The sequence below is a fragment of the Poecile atricapillus genome, chromosome Z (genome assembly GCF_030490865.1).
Source record: "Poecile atricapillus isolate bPoeAtr1 chromosome Z, bPoeAtr1.hap1, whole genome shotgun sequence".
In the NCBI taxonomy this organism is placed as follows: Eukaryota; Metazoa; Chordata; class Aves; order Passeriformes; family Paridae; genus Poecile; species Poecile atricapillus.
In genome coordinates, this window is record NC_081289.1 from 65863087 (window position 1) to 65885278 (window position 22192).

Consider the following 22192-nt stretch of genomic DNA (forward strand, 5'->3'; position numbering starts at 1 on the left):
GTTTTGCTAAAAAGCTTGGGCCTTTAGTTTAGTTTACTTTTAAAAAACTGTCCAGAAAATGCCACTGGAGGAAGACAGACATACATGAATACAAGTAAGGCTGCTGTAAAAATAATGAGTAATTATTAGAGATGCTGTAAATAGATTATTTGATTATATCAAATATTCATATCATATTGATTTATAACTTATTAAATAAGTCATTATTAAGGCTGCTGTAAAAATAATTAGAAATTATGTGTGAGGAGCTGATAGTAAGTACTTAGATTGAAAATGGTAGAAACTGTACAAAATCAGAAAGAGAAGAAAGCAATTAATGGACATTTTATGCCTCTCAGAGTTAGGGCAGATAGGAAAGTATTTGTAGTGTACAAGGAGCAGAAACAGCCTGAGCAATGACTGTATGAAAGGGGATAAGTCAATAGCAACACAAGAGGGCAGAGATAACAGATCTTTCCATGTGCAAAACCATAGCAAAAACATAGTCCCAAAAACAGGCAAAACACTTGCAGGAAAACTGTTTCTTCACTAAATTTCACCCAAGCAAAATTGGCCAAAAAGAGGCTGGGAAATACTAACTACATCAAAAATGTATCTCTGATCTGCTGTGCCTCGGGAAGGGAAAGAGGAGCAGGCAGGGACAGGGGTTTGCAGGGTGGCACTGGGTGGTAGCAGTAGCACATGCAGGAAAGCTGCTGGTCCCATGGTGCAGACATGAGGTGAGCGACAGCTCTTGACAGCTCCTGGAGATTGGTGAGGCCCAGGTGTCACTAGAATGGCTTCAAAGTGACAGAGAGTAGAGTTAGATTAGCTGTCAGGAAGAAATTCTTCTCTGTGAGGGTGGGCAGGCCCTGGCACAGGTGCCCAGAGCAGCTGGGGCTGCCCCTGGATCCCTGGCAGTGCCCAAGGCCAGGCTGGACATTGGGGCTGGGAGCTCCTGGGACACTGGGAGCTGGCCCTGCTGTGGCAGGGAGTGGAATGGGATGATCTTTAAGGTCCCTACCAAGCCAAGCCACTGTGGGATTCTATGTTTCCCTGATCTCAGCAGTATCTAAGAAGAGAAAGGTGATGAAGCAGAGCACAGCAGGTAACAAGCAATGTGCAAGGAGGATAAAGGAGAATAAAACACCTGTCAGCATCACATGGTACCCAGAAAAAAGACAAAATCATAGGAAGTGTTCCTGTTAGCCTGGCTCTGAAGACACGGATAAAACTATGTGTGCAGCAGTGACAAAACTTATACTCCTGTTCCAAGTGTTTGGGAACACGATGCCATAGTCGGCCCCTTCCTCGCCTCAGCTGTCTGTTCAGGGCTCTCCTCCTCTTCTTTCTTTCTGTTCCCTGCACTCTGACGTGTGCACAGAGCAGCCTGCTGCAGGGTTTGCCTGTAGTTTGTGCCTGTGAGGGAATGGCACACTGTGAAACCCGCCCTGGCTCTGCCTCCCATGGCTGCTCCCCGCCTTCCCCAGCCCACCCACCCCTTTGGCCGGCCACACCTCTTTTGGGTGAGACAGGGAGCCTCACACGAAAGTCCAGGAGCCAGGGATGCCCTGCCATGGCACTGTTTGTCTCTGAGGGGCCAGGCATGTGCAGAGCAAGTGTTGGGGTCCTGCCTCGCTGCAGGACAGCCCTGTCCCTGTGTCAAATAACTCTGCCAGCAGCTCGCCTGGTCTTCACCTGTCTTCACCTGGTTCTCATCATCTCTTCTGTGGGTGTTTCAGGTGTGCTTTAACTGCAGGAAGACAGGGGATCCCTTCTGTGTGCTCAAAGAGCAGCAGTGTTTCAGTGAGTGCAGGAGGGATTATAAGCTGGTCATGAAAATGTCGGTGCTGACCACATCCCCCACAAGTACAGAGCAGGACCTGGAGGACCTGGCCCATTTCACTTCCAGGAAATCTCCACTCAGCCACCTCCAGTGACCTGAAATGTGTTTTGCAGGAGTGCTCAGAGAAGCGGATGCGGGGAAACATGTTCCCCACTTCTCCCTTTGTCTACTACTACGACGATGAATGCGACATCAAGAGGAGAGCCAACAGGTTGAAAAGAAAGGTGGCAGGTACGGTGTGTTTCGGGGGATCCCTCCCAACTTTCAGCTCAGTGTTTGTGCATTTTAGAAACATTGTGGGATTATTTTCATGTGTTGGGAAAAGCTGCATGGATTTGAACAGGTAGCCTGGTGTTAGTAAAAGATTTGTGATTTTACTCATCCGTGTCTATCATAGAAATTGACTGTGTCAAAGTCACTCAGTGAGCATTGTCAGATGTTTTAATTCTGAAAAATCTGCTGACATTAAAAATGCCATGAAATAGCAGGAAGGGGATTAAATCACAATTTGTTGGGATTCTACCCTGATGACAGGAAAAACCCACAGTGAAAAAATCTGTCACGGGTAAATTTTTGTCTAACTTCATTTGTATCTAAGGAGAGCTGAGATGGCTCAGGTGCCAGGTTTTAGGTTTTGTAGGTACTGAAATAATCCGCTCTGCTTTCCAGACCTGCAGGAAGCTGGCCTTCTGCCAGAGCAGTCTGAAACACCGTTGCAGGAAGAACAGCTTGAGGTACCCAGCCACAAGAAAAAGAGCAAACTTTGGAAAGAACAACAGGGGAAGAAAAGCAGGAAGGTGTCCCAGGCGAAGAAATCCCAGCAGGAGAAGCACAGGAGGGGTGTCGAGATCCACTATGAGCCAGAGGACTTCCCTCGGGGGTACAAGCTGAAGGGATGCAAGGGCAGCAGGGTCTGCCACAAGTCCCTTTTCCAGGCATTCTCAGGCAGCAAGGCCATGTGTGTGCAGCAGCCTCTAGAAGGTGCCAAAAAGAAGAAGAAATGGAAAAAGCAGAAAAATGCTAGTCCTGACAGCAGGGACAATCTATTCCTTATAAAGCAGAAAAAGAAGAAGTCCAAACAGAAATCCTGGTGATGGCAGATACCACTGGCATTCCGTGGCTCTGGCTCTGCCTTCTCTTTATTCCGGTCCCTCTCTTAGCACCTGAATTTGAGTCCGTCCCTGACCCAGCACGCTGGGCACCGTCACCCACCATGTCCATCTCCACAGCAGAGGGGATCATTTCATCTCTGAGCTGTCCCCATGGCAAGCAGGACCCGGTGTTCCTGAGGGGGGTGGTCTCAGAATATGCTGTATGTTTAATTTCTTAGCTTGGGGATGTGGGGGCACGTGGGTTTGGCAGGGTTTGTTTCTTCACCAGTGAGATGTGGCTGTGCTGTTGGAGCACAGCACCTTTGGGGCCACTGCCAGGGAGACTTGGGCCAGGGGATTCGGGGTGGGAAGCAGGAACACAGGTACAGAGCACATCTCCCCGGCCAGCAGAGTGCCATGGGCACTTCCCTCCCCCTGAAGGGGCAGCGAAGTCTCTGCTTTACGCTCCAGGGTGCAGCAGTCACCCACCTGACTCTCCAGAGCAGTGCCATCCATCCACTGCCCCCAGGGCTCAGCTCCACCCCTGTCCTTGCCAGCAGGGCAGCAGAGCAGGAGTGAGCAGCTGGGCCTGGAGCAGAGTTTACATCTCACACTAAATCTGTTCTTGTTCCTTTTGATGTGGAGGCTGTTTCTGGAGAAAAAGAAATGGAGTATGAAGAACATACTTGGTTCCAGTCACACTGTGCTAAAATTCAGTTTTTTTTAAAGACAGTTATTTTTGTACACTGGAATTCAGCATGTTGTTTTAAGGTTTATAAGAATAAAATGCTTTATCAAAGGACTAACACAAATAAAACTTTACATGAGAAATATTAAAGAAATTGTTCCTCCGTTCCTTGCATTTCAAACATAATTGAAAATAATACCTTGTTCTCTCTCCTGAGCTGAAGCTACATCACCACAGACAAGAGTAAAGGAAAAAAGTAACGCATTTGCACTCTGCTGTTGAGAAAAGGAAGTTATCCATACCCTGCTGCTCTGTGATGTGCTCTCTGCTGTTCCACTCCTTAGTGAGCAGCTGATGGTAACAGCAGTGTCACTGAGGTGCAAGTCTCTCCTCGTGCAGCAGTCCTGTGTCAAAAGTAAAGACTATTTGTACCCTGCAAGGGTATCTGGAAAGGGATATGGGCACCCAAGAAAACAGTCTCATGATGCCAGTGTTATCTGGCAGAATATACTATGCTAGTAGTCCCTAAATTCATCAGGCTTTTGTTTAGCAAACTCAACAGTGAGAACACAGGTGTTCTGGTGACCCTGTCATCCTGTTTCAGAGGTATTTGTGGTAGAGACACACCTGCACAGTATTTGCAAACCTAATGTCTGGGTTTCATGACCTAGAATGACCTTCAGCATGACCTTGGCAACAAAAATTAAGTTTTGCTTAAGTTCATTTATTGCTTGATTGAAGAATTCCTGATGATACTGAAAAGAAAATCAGTTTTAGCCCTACTGGAAAAATATTAAGTTAATTCCACCCCTGAAAAGACTTGTTTGTAACATGGAAACAGCTCTTTTCACAGATGCTGTGTTGTACATCCCTTTTCAGTTTTGAATTCCGTGTTTCGTTTGAGCAAAAGTCACGGCTGGCTTTTAGCCAAACCAGCACCACCCTGGCAGACAGGGAGGAGGGCTGTTTCCAGTGATTGTTTTGGTATCTGGCCAGCTAAGCTGTCTTGAGGTGTGTGCATTTCCTGCACCTCGGAGCGGTGCCTTTACATCACCCATCTGCAGTGCCAGAGGCTGGAGCAAGCCCGAGTTCTTCCTAACTGCTCCCCTGAGGACCTGTCCTGGCCAGCACAGCAGGAGTCAGAGCAGCCAGGAGCCCCAGCCTCTGTCTCTGGTGCTCGGTGGCTTCAGAAAGGAGTATTTTACCCTGGACACTGCTGCTCAAACCCTGCTGAGTGCTGATGGGCAGAGCCTGCCTGGCCTGGGGAAGGCAGTGGCTGGGAATTGAGGCACAGTGACTTACACAGGTGCTTGGGTGAGACCCAGACAAGTCTGGCTGCTGACTGTGGCTCCTGCCTGTCACTGGCAGCACAGACAAGGAGTTTGTGGTGGAGCTGCCTCTGGATGTCACTCCAAATCTGCAGGTAGCCAGCCCCGCTTTGCTGCTTGTGATTACAGGACAGTGAGTAAAAGATGGAGGAAGCATGTTCTCCAGGACGATGGGAAGGGGAAAAAGGGAAGCAGCAACCCTGGAAGCAGACGGGATCAGTGTGAGGAGCATCATCCAGGCCCCAGGCCAGGATCCAGCTGGCAGGAAAAGAAACAAGACCTTGCAGTGGCACATCCAGTCTGGGGCATGGACCAGGAGTGTGTTTGGGGCATGGACCAGGAGTGTGTTTGGGTCCTGGCAGGGAACAACATCAATTCCCGGACTGACCAGTGTCAGGCTTCGCAGAAATCTGCACCCACCAGGGCACTCATGGGGGAACTGGCAGGTCTGGATAGAGCCACCAGCAAGGAAAGAGGGACATGGACAAGGCTGGCTTGTTGCTGAAAAGCACCTGGGCAAATCAGGTGTGACATAAACTGCAGCTCTGGCTGGCACCACCTGGAACAAAGCAGGTTTTGCCTAGCACCAGCTGTCACCAGCAACCAGTGCCCCCCAGCACACCCTGTAAGGCCTCTGTGGGGCAGCTGATGGATCCTAGAGAGGTCAGCACAAGAATGAAGCAGCAGGAGACTGTTTACATTCAGTGAGGAGGAGAGAACAAGGAAAATGGCAAAAAGGGGTGGATTTCCCAGCATCACCAATATCAGCATGTCAGGTGCTGTGAAAGGGCAGTGTTGTGTTAGAATTGTGCACCAAGCCTGGCAACTGGCAGAGTGAGTGGCTTCCATCGAGCTCTGCTTTATTCCATTAAACCACAATGTACTGCAGCCTGTCACTCCTCCCGCCTGCTTTCCCCCTCCTTTAAAGAACTGTCAGTCCTTACTCCAGAGATGCCTGGCACTGAAAAACATGCTCATCCCAGGAGAGGACGGTGTCTCGAGGTCACAGTTGATGCGCACTGGTGAGGCAGCATGAGGAAACCTACATTGCGTGAATAAATAAAGGGCCGCAGCTCAGAGCCAGCACTGCAGAGGAGACAAGATGGATGGATCAGAAGGTCAGAGTCTTGTTGGGTAATGGGGGCAGGTGTCCCAGGAGTGAAGAGGGGAGAAGGGAGTATTGGGTCCATCATTTGTTGCAGCCACTACACAGAGAGGTTGTGGAAAGGAGGAGTGCTGTGATTTGAGGTGTCGGTGTCCATGGCACACCTGTGGGAGGGAACTGGATGTGTCTTTGTGACATACCACAGGTCTGGCTCCTCCTGGAAGTGTTCCTTTCCCTGAAGTCTGTCTCAAAACACCAGTCTCTCTGTGCAGCTGTTGTGCAGTCTGCAGGGACCACCACGCGTGTGCCGGGCCACGTCGCACCCAGCACCAGCAGCCCACGGTGACAACACCAGCCTGGGTGCTCGGGCTGGCCTCAGTGCCACTGGCAGACCTTGTTCCACCCCACGTGTCTCTGAGCAGCCCCTCAAGGGCACCGAGCAAACCTGAGTTCAGTTCGCCCCAACAGGTGGACACTGGCACTCGAGCTCCCAGCAAGGATGGGCACCCCCACTCTGCACCCTGAGATGGGACTGTGGGTGACAATGGCAGAGCAGGGTCAGTGACAACCAGCCGTGGCACCACATGGCACAGCAGCCAGTAATTGCACTTTTTTTTGCATTGCAAAATGATTATTAGCACCTCAGTTCATTATCAGAGCAAATTTAATTTTTCAATGTAAAGGAGCCAGTTGTATTTATAAAGGAAACACTGTTGATACAGCCGGAAAAAAATTAATTCATGACAAATGTAAGGAAAACTAATAGTCTTTAACCAGGGCAATATTTGACTGTGTCTAATTGTGCTTTGCGAGGTTTGAAAAGTCCTGGCAGAAATTCTTGCAGAGGCATTTTGCACTGCTCCTGATGAAACTGCATTTAAACATTGTTTTTTTTTTTTTTTAATTAACCTTGTGCCAGTCTGGTCAAATCATAGAAATACTGTTGTGGAAAGCTGGTATTCTCTGGTGTATTTGTGCATTGGCAGGGGCATTGTGTGCATTTGGGAAGGTCTTGTCTAATCCAAATCCATTCAGGCAGAAAACAAGGAAGAGGGAGCAGAGGCAGCACCAAGGGCAGAGTGGCCACAGGGAGGGGGCAAGACAGGAGGTGCCGGGGCTGACCATGGAGCCCAGAGCCAGGAGAGGAGGCTTTAGCAGGCACCAAGGGGGTTGGGATGGCAGAAGTTTCACAGAGACGCACGTTCCTGTCTGTTCACTGGCAAGAGCACAGAGGTGCAGGTAACATTTGGAGTGATGCAAATCACTGATTGCATGTGGCCAGAGCAAGCCCAGCAGAAGAGGGACAAGCCCAGCTGAGGCTTCGGTGCTTGGGTGGGTCAGAGCTCCAGGGGGCTGCTCCTGCTGGGCTCTCCAGAGGTTTTCCCGTCCCACTTGTGCCCCAGTGCCGCACTATGGCACCAGCCACCTCCTTCATGTGGACAGACTGTCTCCTTCCAGTCGACAGCAGCAGGAGACCTGCATCCTCCACGTGATGAAATCCTAGATACAGACAGGCCCAGGCGGGGTACAGTGAGCACTGTCACTGAGCTGAGCTCTCTGGAGCAGCTGGTTCCAGCACCTACACTCCCACTGCCGTCTCGGTGGCTGCTGTGGGAGGGCAAACCAGGCGGTCCCAGTTCATGAAAGCATTGGGCAGGATAGCCCCCGCTGTTTTCCTGGAGGGGTGCAGGTGTTGCAAAGGGGACATCTGCCCCTCTAGTGTCCTCCCCCTCAGCCCTGCGGCCGGTCCCAGCCTCTCGCCCTCCCGCCGCAGTCGGCTCTCCTCAGGACAGCTTGGAAATGCGCCATCTCCTCAACTCAGCTGCCAACTTGAAGCCAATTTGCATTGGATAATTATTTTCAATTAAGTGATAACAATCGTGTTCTGAACAGAAATAATCTTGTCCAAAGGCCAAACAGTTTATCCGGTCTCGGAGATGAGGCTGCCGCTCTCCCGCCCGCGGTTATCGCGGCGCGGTGCGGGGCGCCGGGCGTGCAGCCAGGGCGGGCTGTGCGGGGCTGCTCCCCGCGGCCTCCGCTCTCCCCGGCCCAGGGCTCTCTCCCCTGAGGAGACAAGAGGTGCTGCTGCCACCTCCGTGGCCTCGCTGCGGTGCCCGGGGAAAGGAGCCGCTCTCTCCTGCGGCCCCGCAGTCCCGCACTCGGCGGACACGCACTGCCCGCAGCTCCTGCCCCGGACACGAGACTCGAGGGCGCTTCCCCGCAGGCTGACACCTCTGCTCAGCATCCTCCCCGGCAAGGAGCCCGGCCCCTGCAGGAGCCCCCCGGGTGTGCAGGGACATCCCTCGGCTCTGGCTGCTCTGCGCCAGGGTTCTTGCTCTCCAAAGCAGCACCAGCCACTGAGGGTCCCTCACGGACAGCCAGGGGTGGGCGCGGGCTGGTGACAATCCCTGCAGAGCTCTGCCATCAATCTGCGGCTCTGCTGTCACTGGAAAGAACAAGTGGGGCTGCTGCCACAGAGCAGCATTAGCCAGAGCTTCTTCTGTCTTCGAGGAAGGAAAGGACCACCCCAGCCAAGGCACCGCCAGTCTGGCAGGAGCCACATTAGCTTGGCACTGGAGTTGGGAGGCTGTGGCCAGCTCCAACACGAGGAAGAGGAGCAGTGGAGAGGCAGCTGCCATCCTTGGAGCTCCAGCGCGGCTGCAGCAGGATGTTTGTGGGCTGGAGCAGAACCCAGGGCTCCTTCACCCATCCCGGGTGGGCCCCACGCCCTTCTGCCCACACAGCGGTGCACGGAGAGCTGGAGCTGGACCCCAGAGCCACCAGAGCCAGCCCAGAACAGCGGTGGGGAGGCTGCACTCACACAGATCTCATACTGCGCTTTCCTGGAAGGAAGTTGGGTGGGGGATTGTAGGGCTTTCTCAATCCGCCAAAGCCCAGTCAATTGGGAAGATTGGACTCCGGAGCTCCTGCAAGTGAAAAATAGCAAATCCAATATCTTTTTAGTGGTGTTTTTATATTCAAATTAGACATAATCTCCATGAATAAAATTACTGTTCCCAAAGGGATCATGCCCAATTTAAATGTATAAAATGTCATTAAAAGGGTGCTGGCTTGCTATTAAAATTTAACTCCAGCAAACCCCAAATGTCATTTGTATTATAGTTTTACAATTAAGGCAGAGATGTTGGAAATAATAGTTTTGATGTACAATCTGGTACCACACAGTAGCAGCACATTGTTCCTCAGAAGCTGCAGCCGGACCATTTGCTGTCACGGCCCCGGGACTGGGCACAGCCCTGGCACTGCCGAGTGGCAGCTGGCTGGGAACCGGTCCCTGTCCTTCCCTCCCACTCCTGGACCCACCTGAGAGAGGCAGACACAGTGATGTGGGTCTGCTGGAAAGGGCTGGGGCCTCCTCTGTTTTGGGTCTGTGCCAGGCAAAGGATGTGGATCCCTTTCCCCTTTCCCAGCTCTGCTCTGGGTTTCCCCCAGCTCTGCCACACCGGTGCTGTGTGCTGTGGGCTGTTTCTGTGGGGAGCTCAGCACTGCTCCCACGGACATGTGATCCCCACAGGGACCATCCTGGGGGCTGCCTCACCCTCGCAGACACGGGGACATGGGAAGAATACCCATCTGCAGCTGTGGGGTGCTGGCCTCCACGTCCCAGGTGAGTGCTTCCCACTCAGGTGAAGGCTCCAGAAACAGCAGGGAGTGGCAGCAGGAGAATGGGATGCAGCAGGAAAATGTCTGCTTGAGGTGATGATGCCCTGTGCCTGGTTGTTATTTCATCTTTAACCCAGCACCAGTTTAGCTGGTGGGAGCTGCTGGCTGTTTTCCACATGGCAGGGGAGGGAGCTTAGGGAGATCAGATTTGCTGGGTATTCTGATCATGGCTGGGGAGCTTTCTGACACTCTGGATGTCCCTCAGCCATCAAGAGACCTGACAAAGTCTGTTCCCATTCTCCCTGAGGGTTGGAGACTCCACTGCTGCCTCAGGGTCATGTGCTACAGTCCAAAAGCAGAACCCAGGAGGTGGACAGCCACCAGAGCAATGGCCTGGCCTGTCCTGCCCCAAACCCTGGTGGTCCTGCTCCCCTCAGCTGGGCAGGCTCAGATTTTGCAGTGGAGATGCTGCAAGCAATGTTTTAAAAAGCTGTGAGCACAGAGTGGGGAAGGCTGGCAGGGGCTGACCATTTGGTCACAGTCTGCAGCCCGCACTGGCTATGGAGAGCCAAAATCGGGCCCCTTAAGCTGGAACCTGCCAGGGAGAAAGAAATTGGAGCAAGCTCCCCAGAGCATTCCCAGCTGGCGCTGGTGTCGCCCCGAGTGCACGAGGTCCCTCGGGAGGAGAGCTGCCAGACCTGGCACCAAGCACACCCAGGAGCCAACACAAAAACCTGCTCCCTGGGAAGGGGTGGCTCAGGAGCAGCCCTTAATAATGTACCAAATAATTACTGTGCATTAAAGGGTATAATGCATATTCAAACATGCATTTAACTTTCAGACCAAGCAGGTGAGTGAATACGCATGTTATAAAATACACGTATTTAAGTAATGTGCAATTAATGGGGCAAAACAGTCAAAACTATTTATTACTTCTGGGAACAGAACAACTTTCCAGCATTTTAATTACTGCAGCATTATTTTGAAAACAAAGATAGCATTCAGTCTTTCACAATCTCTCTCTTTTTCCCTAAGGAGCAGAAAAACTATGTTAGAATCTATCACTCCTGTGTGTAGGAGGGAAATGCTGAGAAAAAAAAAAAAAGAGCGTGCAGAGCCCTGGGAAGGTTGTGAAGGAACAAATTACTGCAGCAGGAGAGCAATAAATAACTCTACAAAATAGATCTTACATATGTAATATATATTGCATTATATTATATAACATATATCTTATATAGAATTTGGAAAAAACAAACCCCAGCTTCTATACCCCCCGTGTCTGCGCCCTGAGGGGTGCGCAGGGATTGCTGTGGGGAGCAGCACCATGGGCAGCAGTGCCACAAGGACACAGCACAGGGATCCAGCAGGGGTGGCACTGCCACCTCTTGCCCTCCTGGCCAGGCTGTTGGCCATCCCCAGGCAATGAGAGGTCCCAGCCACGTGGCTCTGGTGGCACCCGTGGTGGCAGCTGGCACCACTGCATCATCCCCTGCCAGCCTCATCTCCTGTTGCCCAGTGCCCGTGTCCCAGCTCCTTCCTGGAGCTGCTGGTGCAGAGCAGGGAGCGCTCACCTGGCACCTGCAGCTGCAGATGGGCAATCTTCCCATGTCCCCAGGTGAAGGTGAAGAGGGAAGGGCACCACGGTGGCCTTCCATGAGCTGTGACATGGAGAGGCTGCAGCAGGGGACAAGGAAAACGCCTCCCCTGTGCATGTCTGCGCTGCACAGGCCAAAGCACAGGGACAGGCTGTGCCACGGGTAATTCTTAGCCAGATTCCCATGCTGAAGCACAAGAAGCCATGTAATAAAATCTTTGTTTACTTCCCACACCTTCATGTTGTCACTCCTGGATCCACTCTGGGCACAATGAACACCCTGGGGACCCACATCCCACTGGAGCTGGTGGGGAGCTCCCCATGCCGTGCTTTCCTGTCCCACACTGCTCCTCAGGGACACGGGGCCCAACCTGCAACAGGACCTGCAGCACCTGAAGGTGCAAAGCCTGCATCTCCCCAGGCTTCTCCTCCAGTGCAGAGCTGCTCCACGCTGCCTCTGCCTGCACCCAGAGACCCAAATCCCCCCTGTGCTGCGCCACCCCGAGCACCTGCTGCACATCCCACCCACGGAGGGAGCTCAGCTTCCACCAACAGGGAAAAGCAGCCACTTAATTAAATACATTTCATTTTTGAGGAGCTTTCTAAATTTATGCTAATAGCTGAGTGCTTCTGAGTCGTAGGCTGACAACACACCAGGTCATATTTTGCATTAAAATACATGAATCCAAAATGAAAATATTGGCAGGTTTGGCATCCATCAGTCCAGTGGGGAAATGCCCTACCCGGGCACTTCCAACAGTATATTGCGTCTAGAGCAGGTCAGAGTGCGGGCCTGGCTGCTCACACAACACATGACCACATGGAAAAGGTCCCTTTTAATTCTTAAAAGAAAAGGAGTTTAATCATTCTGAGGAACTATACCTTCAGGGTATCATTTCAAAAATACAGGCAGAGATTAGGAGGGATTTGTGAGATTGTGTTTATTCCCAATTTAAGTGCTTTCCATAAATTAATTATAAAAGCAAGCCCAAACCAGTCAGAAGTACACTGGGAAATTCTCAGAGTGCTAGTCATTTTCATGCACTAATATTCATGCCATCTGCCTGCCTTTTTTCTGCATTTTGTCTAAATACTCTGTGGTTATCCATGTCCTGCCTTCCTGTGCTGCTCCTTGTCCCTCTGCCCCTGCCTGCTGCAGGTGCTGCCCCAAGCACACCGCTCTGCTTCCACTGAGAGCAGCACAAAGAGGAAGTCATGTTTTGACAATTGGAAAGTTGTCCCCCTGCAGGCCCAGGCTGCAGGTTTATTCTCTTTCATAGGGATTTTATAGGATTCACCAGTGGTCCTGGACAAGCTCTCACCCCACAGGCTGCATGGAGCACTAAGGTTGATATGGCCACTGTGAATTCACTCCAGGCAGAGCTTTGAGCCTTCTTTTAAAGGCCTCTTTTAAGACAGAATTAAAATATCACTCCTAGAGCAGCATCATTTCAGTTGCTCCCAGATACAAAAGCCCAGCTGTGCCTTAAGGAGGATTAAAGAAACCGGTGTGTTTGGAACCCCCAGTGGGAACAGCATGTTTTCCCTGTCTATAGGAAACCTCTGAAAATGCTTTAAATGTACCCTTGTAGCAGGAGTGTGACCGTCCTGTCCCACAGAGAAGGTGGGATTTCACCTGGCTGATGGATCCCGAGCACTGCGGGCGGGAGGGAGGGAGGGAGGGAGGGAGGGAGGGAGGGAGGGAGGGAGGGAGGGAGGGAGGGAGGGAGGGAGGGAGGGAGGGAGGGAGGGAGGGAGGGAGGGAGGGAGGGAGGGAGGGAGGGAGGGAGGGACTGGTGGGGATGCACTGTGCTGCTGCCAGGCTGGCTAGCTCAGCTCAGAGTGGCCCCTTCCAGGCAAAGATTGCTGCTTTTCCCAGAAAAAAAAGCCCAGGCAGGGGTCACACATCCTTGCCCAGGCAGCTCTGCCAAGCCTCTCCCAGCGCCAGGATCCCAATCTGGGAGCAGGCAGGGATTATGGACACAGACACCCGTACTTTGGGGTGTGAGAGGTGCTCGAGAAGCAGCAGCACAGCCAGCCCTGCCCCGTGGCATGGGGGATGGCTGAGGTTCGCTGGGGGGACACCAGCACGGCCCCCCTTGCTGTGCCCTGGCACATGGAGCCACCGGCACGGCCCTGCTGCTCCCTGCTCTGCTCCCCAGCAGCTCTGCTGGCACACAGCCGTGTCCCTGGAACACACAGTCCATCCTGCAGTGGGAGTGCAGGTTGTCCAGGTGGTCCCAGCAAACAGGCTCTGGGAGGAGGACAACAAAGTGTGGGTGTGAGTGCTGCTGGATGTGCTCCAGTCCTCAGGGCTTCTCCTGTCCAGTCTGCATAAATCCCCAGGAAACCAGCCCCACTGAACTCCCCAGAGAGACACAGCCCCTCCTCAAAACCCAGAGTGTGTGGGACAGGCTGCAGTAGCACGGATTACAGTGGGACGGGATGGGACAGGGTGGGGTGGGGTGGGACGGGACGGGACGGGACGGGACGGGACGGGACGGGACGGGACGGGACGGGACGGGACGGGATGGGATGGGATGGGATGGGATGGGATGGGATGGGATGGGATGGGATGGGATGGGATGGGATGGGATGGGATTCTCTGGCTTTTTGCTTCTCTGGCTTTGCTTTTTGGCTGCCACACCTCCATGCTCCTGTATCCTCTGGAGAGCAGCCATCTCTCTGGGGTTCCTGGTGTTTCCACTCAGAGAGGGAAGGCTGGCAGTTTCTTCTGTCCCACCCTGGCACTGGTCAAACTCCAGCTGTACCAGAGAGGATGGCATGTCCTTCCCACTTGGCAGCAAGAGGGGGATGTGGGAGTGTGGAGGTGTGGCAGCCCACACCTGGGTGCCAGAGAGGGGTGGCAGACTAATGGGAGTCCCATTATCCATTCCTCTCCCACTGTTTCAGCTCTTTTTGAAAGGTTTTCAGTTTCCCAGAGGTGGGACAGCCAGCTCTGCCTGCAACAGATCACAGGGTGCCAGCAGAATTAGGCATTTATGTATGTGTGTGGGGTTTATCCGGAAAACACCGAAATGGGAAACAAGGGATTGTTTCCAGAGCCGGGGTGACCCTGTGGCTCAGCTGCCAAGGGCTCCTGAGAGCTGCAGTGCAGGAACACAGCACCACCACCTTCAGAGGGATCGGGGAGGGCTGGGGGACTCCACACTGAACCACAGTGAAGGACACATCCTTGTTTATGGGTGCTTTTAATTGATAAAAACACATTGTGGCCAGAACTGTGCGCTTTGTTTTGTAAATAAATCCTCTCTGGGGGTCTCCATCTCTCTGGTGCCACAGACCCAGAGCTTGGAGATCGCTGAAGTGTCCGAGGGAGAGACTCCAGCACATCCACTGGGACCGGGAAGCGGGAATGGGAAAACCCCGGCAGGATGAGCCTGGAGGCATCACACTGGAGAGCAGAGGTACTCTGGACTCTAATCCACACTGATCAGGGAGGCAGATAAGGTGTCAGCTCAAATGATACCCAGCTCAGCTGTATAGAACAAACTTTCAAGCAATTATTAAAAAAGAAAAGCAATTCTGCTAGCATAATCTGACAGCATGCTGATGGTCCATCACGATAAAGGGAAATCCCACCTGAAGCAGCAGAATGAATCCCACGTGGAGCAATATTCTGGCGTCTATACCTCAAACTCTGCCCACAAATGTGTCATCTTCACCTGTCTGCCTCTGTGCTCATTCCAAGAGGCAGCAGAGCTGTCGAGCTCACGGCTCCCTTGGGCTCCCCTGCCCCGTACCTGCAGTCACAGAACGCGATCGAATCAGGTCTCCAGACAATTCAAATCTGGGTTAATTAACGAGCAGAGTCGGTTCAGTGCAGTCAGAGGTGCCAGCTGACCCAGCCGTAGGCTCTGGGACGCCCCAAAGCTGCCACCAGAGGCTGTGGGGGGAATTCACAGCAGAACAGCTCCCGGCGCTGTGGTGTGTAAGAATGTCCGTACCTGAACACGCAGGTGTGTGCACACAGACCTGTCTGTGTGTGAGCACCGGTGTGAGCATGTGGATATCACAGCACCACTGAATCCATCAGACTGCACAAGAACTCTGACACCACTGACTCCCACCGTGTCCCCAGCCCAGAGCCCTGAGTGCCACATCCAGGAATTCCTTGGGCACCTCCAGGGATGGGCACTGCAAACCTCCCTGGGCAGTTCCAGGGCCTGAGCTCCCTTTCCATGGGGAAATTCCTGCTGCTGTCCCCCCTGAGCCTCCCCTGGCCCAGCCTGAGGCCGTTCCTTCTCCTCCTGTCCCTGTTCCTGGGAGCAGAGCCCGACCCCCCCGGCTGTCCCCTCCTGCCAGGGACTTGTGCAGAGCCACAAGGGCCCCCTGAGCCTCCTTTTCCTGTGCGGGGATGTCCCCATGTCCGTGTACGGGCGGACACGCGGTGTGGGGATGTCCGTCCGTCCGTCCGCGGATGGACAGACAGACACGGACACACCTGCGCGCCCAGGGCCGGGCGGCGGAACGCGGGGCGGAACGCGGGGCGGAACGCGGGGCGGAACGCGGGGCGGAACGCGGGGCGGAACGCGGGGCGGAACGCGGGGCGGAACGCGGGGCGGGGCCGGGGCGGGGCCGGGGCGGGGCCGGGGCGGGGCCGGGGCGGGGCCGGGGCGGGGCCGGGGCCTATCCCGGGGCCTGGCTGTTCCGGCCCGTCCCGCGCTGTTCCGCTCTGTTCCGGTCTCTCCGGGGCTGTCCCGGTCTGTCCGGGGCTGATCGCGGCTGCCGGGGCGCTGGCGGGAGCACGGGCGGCGGCAGCGGCCATGTCGGTGTTCGTGACACGGCGGATCCCGCCCGAGGGGCTGCGGGTGCTGTCCCAGGCCAGCGGGTGAGCGCGGGCGCTGCAGCTCCCGCTGCACTGACGGTGCCAGCTCGGGTCCCGGTTCCGGTCCCGGTGCGAGTTCTATAGTGCGAGTCCCGGTGCCAGTCCCAGTGCGGGTCCCCGTGCCGGTCCCGGTGCCGGTTCCAGTGGCGGTGCCGCCGCAGGTACCGGGTTCGACAGTGGGACTCGGAGGAGCCGGTGCCCCGGGCCGAGCTGCTGTCGGGCGTGGCGGGGACGCGCGGGTTGCTGTGCCTGCTCTCGGACCGCATCGACCGCGAGGTGCTGGACGCGGCCGGTGCGTGCGGGGCCCCCTGTTCCCCCCGACACCCCCGGGCCCTCGGGACAGGCCCGGCAGCGCCCATCGTTCTTACAGGGCCCGACCTGAAGGTCATCAGCACTTTGTCCGTGGGCTTCGACCACCTCGCCCTGGACGAGATCAAGAAGCGGTAACGCTGCCCCGCTCCTCCCCTGCTCTGTCCCCGCCAGCTCTGACACCTCCCGGACCATCTCCCCTGCTCTGACCCTCCGCGCTTCGTCCCCTCCCCCGTGCCCTGCACCCCCTGTGCTGTCCCCCGGTGCCGGAGCCTTCCCCACACACCCCACACCCGCTGGGCCCGGTGGCACGGGGGCTTTCACAGCGTGCGGCGCTGGGTGGGGTCCGCTACATGCACCCCTCTGCTGCCGGATCATGGCTGGGGTCACCCCACGCTCGCCAGGCCCAGAGAAGCATTTGGGTGCTGGGCCGAGGCGAGGACCAGGTGGGAAAGGGTGTGGCAGGAGGGCCGAGAGCCGAAGGGATGTCCCTGGGTAGGTGGGACAGGCCCAGTGCTGGCAGCCAGCCTGGGGACACCAGGGGAGCGCCCCAGGGTGCCCCAGAGCCCCGTCTGGCTGGCAGGGGGATCCGTGTGGGGTACACCCCCGACGTGCTGACCGACGCCACCGCTGAGCTCTCCGTGGCCCTGCTGCTGGCCGCCTGCCGCCGGCTGCCAGAGGCAACAGAGCAGGTGAAGAGGTGAGTGACCACTGGGGTCAGCCCCAGAGCTGTGCCCCGTGGGCTGGCGACAAGGGGCTCATGCAGCTCACACCTGGGCTGGGCTCTCAACACCTTTCCATGACTCCTGCTCCTGTCCCGCTCTCTCTTCCAGTGGTGGCTGGACAACATGGAAGCCCCTGTGGATGTGTGGGTACGGCCTGTCCGACAGCACCGTGGGCATCATCGGGCTGGGCAGGATAGGTGAGTCCAGTTCAGAGATTTCTGCAGCTGTGGCAGGGTGGGTTTGGAGCATCACCTCCAACCTGGGCTACTGGAGGGTGCCCCTGCTGGAGGTGGGAGGGTTGGAGTGAGGTGGTCCTTGCAGTCTTTTCCAACCCAGACTGTTCTGGGACTCTGACTCAGCCAAGGTGTTGCCCTGGAGCTCACCTGTATAAACCCCCTGAGCACTGCAAGAGGAGCCGTGCAGAGCCTCTCCCAGAAGCTGTACTGGCTCGGCAGCCTCAGCCTCACAGCCTCAGGTGTGCCTGTGCTCCCACCACCTGCAGCCCCAGCAGCAATCTGTGCCTGCCCCAGTGCTCAGTTACACAAATGCAGTGGCAAAGTCCACGCAGCGCTCGACACCATCCAGCTGTGGACTTTGCCAGCAGGCAGCCATTGCTGTCCTTGCTCCCCAGGGCAGTGTTCCTGGGGGTAGCCACGGAGTCAGTGTCCATGGGCCCCTTTCCACAGCAGAACCCTCCAACCCCACCCCGCAGTCAGGGCTGGGAGCAGCCAGGAAGGAGGGATCCCTCTGCAGCAGCCCTGCAGTGGCTTCAGGTGCTGGTCCCCGCAGGCGCTGTGGAGCACAGCAGCCCAACACCTCTCTTCCTCACTCTTAGGACAGGCAGTTGCCCGGCGCCTGAAGCCGTTTGGGGTCAGGAAGTTTCTGTACACTGGCAGTGGCCCAAAACCGGAGAGTGCGGCAGAGTTTGGGGCTGAGTTCGGTAAGGATGGCACCAGGGCAGGGGGGGTGTCAGTCACCAGACGTGGAGCACCAGGGCTGGGACAGCTCCAGGGGCATCACTCACTGGGTTTGTCACCTGCAGGGTGGCCAGTGGAGGGGGGGCTGGGGGAGCTGGGGGGCTCCTGGGGGTACCCAGTGTGAGGGGACAGCAAAGGGAGGAGTGCCCTGTCCCAGACCCCACAGTGGGGGTGGCAGGGAGGACCCTGCCTGCTCCGAGCCAGGCAAAGGCTGGGCTCGCAGGGGTTCATCAGACCACCGAGAACTCCAGCCTGCAGTTGATCCTGCCACTCTTCCCCTTCCCTGTGTCTGTGCACTGGTGAATTGCTGTCAGTTTTATTCCCACAAGGAAGTTGGACACAGTGAACAGAGGCAGTATGTGACAGCTGCTCCTAGGAGGAGGGGAGGGTCTTGTGGACTGTCCCCACGGGGCTGAGTGCCCAGGTGACACAGGTGACAGGAGGGACTGCTCCTGGAGTTCTGCTGAGGGAAGGTGTTGGCTGCAGTGGGATGTTTCTGTGCTTCTTCCCCCAGTCCCTCTCACGAGGCTGGCCGAGGAGTCAGACTTCGTAGTGGTGACTTGTGCCCTGACGCCTGCTACCCAGGGGATGTGCAACAAGGACTTCTTTGGCAGGATGAAGAAGACTTCTGTGTTCGTCAACACCAGCAGGTACTGGCAGCCCAGAGGCGTGCCTGGGAGAGTGGCTGTCACCCTTCCACGCTGTGAGTGTAGGGGATCTGCTGGGCTGTGGGTGCAGACACACAAACAGCCTTTGTGGCTGCAGCCACTGGCTACATTTGCCCGAGGCCCCTTGGGATTGAACCAAAGGCAAGATAAAATGTTCAGGGAGCACCCAGCTCTTCAGCTCACTGCTGGGAGGTTCAGGCACATCCAGAGGGGGTCTGACCTCTGCTTAGGCAGCCCTGGGCAGCCTCTGCCTCTGTGCCCTGGGTGCCAGCAGGCCTCTCAGCAGTGACACCAGCCCCTTGCAGGGGGGCTGTGGTGAACCAGGAGGACCTGTACGAGGCACTGGCCCATGGCCAGATCGCAGCTGCCGGCCTGGACGTGACCACTCCGGAGCCACTGCCCACTGACCACCCCCTGCTGTCCCTCAAGAACTGCGGTGAGTGTCTGGGGTGGTCAGACCCCTCCTGCAGCAGGGGGCCCAGAGACGGGTGTGACAGAGACCCCTGGGCCCCACTGATGGCAGTGGGCACCAGAGCACAGGACAGACAAGTCAGGTGTACTTAGGTGGGCTGCTGTACAATGCAGGGAGCTGCTGTGGAGTAAAAACTCATCAACATGATGTCAAACAAGTGTTGGGAGCTGTTTTAACTTTCCAGAAAGCCATTGAGATAAACTCAGTTTTAGTACCTTCATGATGGCTCTGCATTCAGTGTGTGAAATTCATGGAGGTTCTGCTATCAGCAGGTGCATGAATGAGAAACCAGCTCAGCCCTGTCCAGCTCAGGTGTTCTGTGGGCTCCTGGGCACAGACTGTGCTAGAAAAGTTTCCCACTGGCTACAAGTGGGCTGCTGGGCTTGCCTGGAGGAGTCTTGGTCTCGGGAGTGCTGCTGGGCTAGCCAGGCTGCAGCCTGTTACCTGGATAGTGCCAGGCATTGGGAAGGTGGGACATTGGGCAGGTCCAGGACTGAGACCTGTCTTCTCTGGAGGAGGATGATGCAGGTGAGGAAGGAGGGCGAGGAAGGAGCTTGCTTGGCTGGTGTCCCACAGGATGTCCTCCCTGCAGGGGGATGGTGTTTCTGGAGTAGGAACAGTATGTTCCACAAAGAAACCATAGGGACATCCATGAAAATTTGGAACTGCCCATGACTGTCTGTTTCTGAAATACAAACCTGTAGCTGTTGTTTTAGCTTTTTGATAAAACTCATTTTTTGTTTGCACTGTTTCTCAAGGTAGGCAGTGTGAGGAGTGGTAAGAGCAGAGCCTTTCTGGAAATACTTGCAGGACTTGGAGATTTGAGAGCTCTGAAACCAGACCAGTCAGGATATAATTCATACATGTGTATTTATTGAATACATTACTTAAACCAGTAATCCTACACCTTTATTAATACACAAATAACATCTCTGTGGACACTGTACCTCTGACAGCCCTGAAAGGGGCGGCTGGGGGCGTGTGAAGGTGAGAGGTGAGCAGTGTCCCTCCTGTCCCTGCAGTGATCCTGCCGCACATCGGGAGTGCCACGTACGCCACCAGGAGCACCATGGCAGTGCTGGCAGCCAACAACCTGCTGGCTGGGCTGCGAGGGGAGCCCATGCCCCATGAGCTGAAGCTGTGATGGCCAGGCTCTGCTCGAGCTGAAGCTGTGGTGGCCAGGCCCTGCTCCAGCAGTCGTGGGACGGACGCGGCGTCGAGGCCAGCCTGTGTCCCCTCCCTGGGGTGGCCAGGAGCCATTAAAGAGAAGCAGCCAATGTGTTGTGCTCGTGTCATTTGAGAACAGGCCCAGTGCTGGAGCATGCTGCGGGTGCCAGCATGGGGAGGGGCTGGCCCTGGACTGGAGAATGCTTGCCAAGCTGGAACTGCCATAAGGGAGCTCCTGCAGCAGCATCCATCCTCAAAACCGGGTTCCTGGTCACAGGGAGAGGCCAGGAGTGCCTTAGCTGGGCTTGTAGCCAGGAGGGGAGGAGAGGTAACAGCTTTGTCCATGCAGGCTGCTGCTGCTGGCACAGGAGCTGCTGCCAGCCCACACATCAAGCGGTGCTATGGAATCAGTGGCACCGCATGATCCTCTGCCTGAGGGGTGTAAAGAGAAGCACAAAACAGGCTTTTGCAGCTCCCCAGGAACCTCCAGCTCTGCCTTTTGTATCCATAACCAATTCCAGGCACAGCTCCAGAGTGGATGGCAACCTGGAATTCACTGGGAGGTTCTGCTACCCCTTTGTAGGTTCTGGCTGCAGGTCCCCTGGTGTTTCTCAGACATGCAGTGACATTTGTTGGTGAACAGGAGAGTCTGAATGGGGCCTGAGCCTCCAGCTGCCAGGAGAGGCCTGATGGGCACATCTCCAGGGCTTTGGGGGTTCATGTGTCCTGCAGCCACTGTCCCACTTCCATAAATTGGGGGCTGGAACCTGGAGCCCACCTCTCCGTGCCACCAGTCACAGAATCATGGAATGGTTGGGTTGGAAGGGACCTTATGGATCGTCTCATCCCACCCCACCTACCAGGGGCAGGAGACCTTCCAGTGTCCCAGACTGGTCCAAGCCCTGTCCAGCCTGGCCTTGGACACTTTCAGGGCATGGGCAGCCACAGCTGTGACAGGCCCAGGGTCCCGGTGGCCCATCCTGCAGGATGGGGGTGGATCTGCCCCGGGGTGTGCGCTGGCCTTGCCATGGCCCCTCTCTGCCCATCACTGGTGGCATGTGGCAGACAGGGCAGCCCTGTCACAGCCCAGCCACAGCCACCAGCCACACAGTGCTGCCCACTCCAGCCACCCCACAGGTGGACAGGTGTCCCCACAGCAGGATGTCCCCACTGGGGAGGTCACTCTCACCAGTGTTACACCAGTGTCCCTCCAGCTCCGAGTGCTCCCAGGGAACATTGCACACCTGGGCTCAGGTTCCTTTTGAGCTGTGGCTCTCCATCAGCCATCCTCCTCCTGTTGTTCCTCCCAGTCCCATCACAGCACTCCCTGGTGTCCAGGCCCGCAGAGGACACAGGAGCCCTTTTGGCACGCCCAGGCTGAGCAGCGGTGCCGGTGGCTGACCTGCCCTGCTGAGATGGATTTGTGCAGGTTTTCCCACTGCTTTGCCCCAGGACAAGCCCCACTGCCCACAGCCAGCCGTGCCTTCACCCTGTGCCTTCACCCTGCAGGGGACAGACGGAACCAGCACTTTTTGGGTACAGCAGCACAAGGGGAAGGAGCAAGGAGCTTGCAATGGGCAGGAGGGAAGTGTCCCAGGGTGCACAGCTGGCAGCAAAATCCCGGTGTGGGGAGGGAGCCAGAGCCAAAAGCCTGCACAAAGCCTGTAACTGGAGCTAAAGCTCACCCAGCACACTCCGTGTCTCTTCCTGCCCCACAGCAAGCATCCCTCGTGCCAAACTCTGCTGGCATTTCTTGGATGCTCAACAAAG

The 22192-nt window shown here is 55.6% G+C and overlaps 2 protein-coding genes and 1 long non-coding RNA gene across 4 annotated transcripts in view; 2 read left to right on the plus strand and 1 right to left on the minus strand.

Moving 5' to 3' along the window:
* The window catches only part of ZCCHC7 (zinc finger CCHC-type containing 7), an 86644-nt gene extending 82906 nt beyond the window's left edge, over window positions 1–3738 (plus strand). For both annotated transcript variants that reach the window (XM_058827961.1, XM_058827962.1), the window contains exons 9-10: window positions 1939–2056; window positions 2495–3738. In XM_058827961.1, coding sequence (XP_058683944.1) covers window positions 1939–2056; window positions 2495–2919 — 543 coding nt within the window. In that variant the 3' untranslated portion in view covers window positions 2920–3738. The remainder of the gene's footprint in view (window positions 1–1938; window positions 2057–2494) is intronic.
* Window positions 3739–14599: 10861 nt separating this feature from the next.
* LOC131573891 (uncharacterized) lies at window positions 14600–15331 on the minus strand. Its single transcript, XR_009276287.1, has 3 exons — window positions 15224–15331; window positions 14859–15019; window positions 14600–14705 (listed from the first exon to the last, which is right to left on the minus strand). It is a non-coding gene; the product is annotated as an uncharacterized LOC131573891 (long non-coding RNA).
* A 573-nt stretch (window positions 15332–15904) lies between these two features.
* Window positions 15905–20532, plus strand: GRHPR (glyoxylate and hydroxypyruvate reductase). Its single transcript, XM_058826010.1, has 9 exons — window positions 15905–16107; window positions 16266–16396; window positions 16475–16547; window positions 16997–17113; window positions 17247–17335; window positions 17974–18078; window positions 18630–18765; window positions 19089–19219; window positions 20278–20532. The coding sequence occupies exons 1-9, from the start codon at window positions 16043–16045 to the stop codon at window positions 20397–20399; spliced, it is 969 nt and encodes a 322-aa protein (XP_058681993.1). The 5' UTR covers window positions 15905–16042; the 3' UTR covers window positions 20400–20532.
* The last annotated feature ends 1660 nt before the right edge of the window (window positions 20533–22192 follow it).

What these genes read in the sequence shown, in the direction of transcription:
- GRHPR (XM_058826010.1), top strand. Translation starts at nt 16,043, where the DNA reads ATGTCGGTGTTCGTGACACGGCGGATCCCGCCCGAGGGGCTGCGGGTG. An exon ending in CGAGGTGCTGGACGCGGCCG is followed by an intron (nt 16,397 to 16,474) that starts GTGCGTGCGGGG and finishes TCGTTCTTACAG; the next exon opens with GGCCCGACCTGAAGGTCATC. An exon ending in GCTGTCCCTCAAGAACTGCG is followed by an intron (nt 19,220 to 20,277) that starts GTGAGTGTCTGG and finishes CTGTCCCTGCAG; the next exon opens with TGATCCTGCCGCACATCGGG.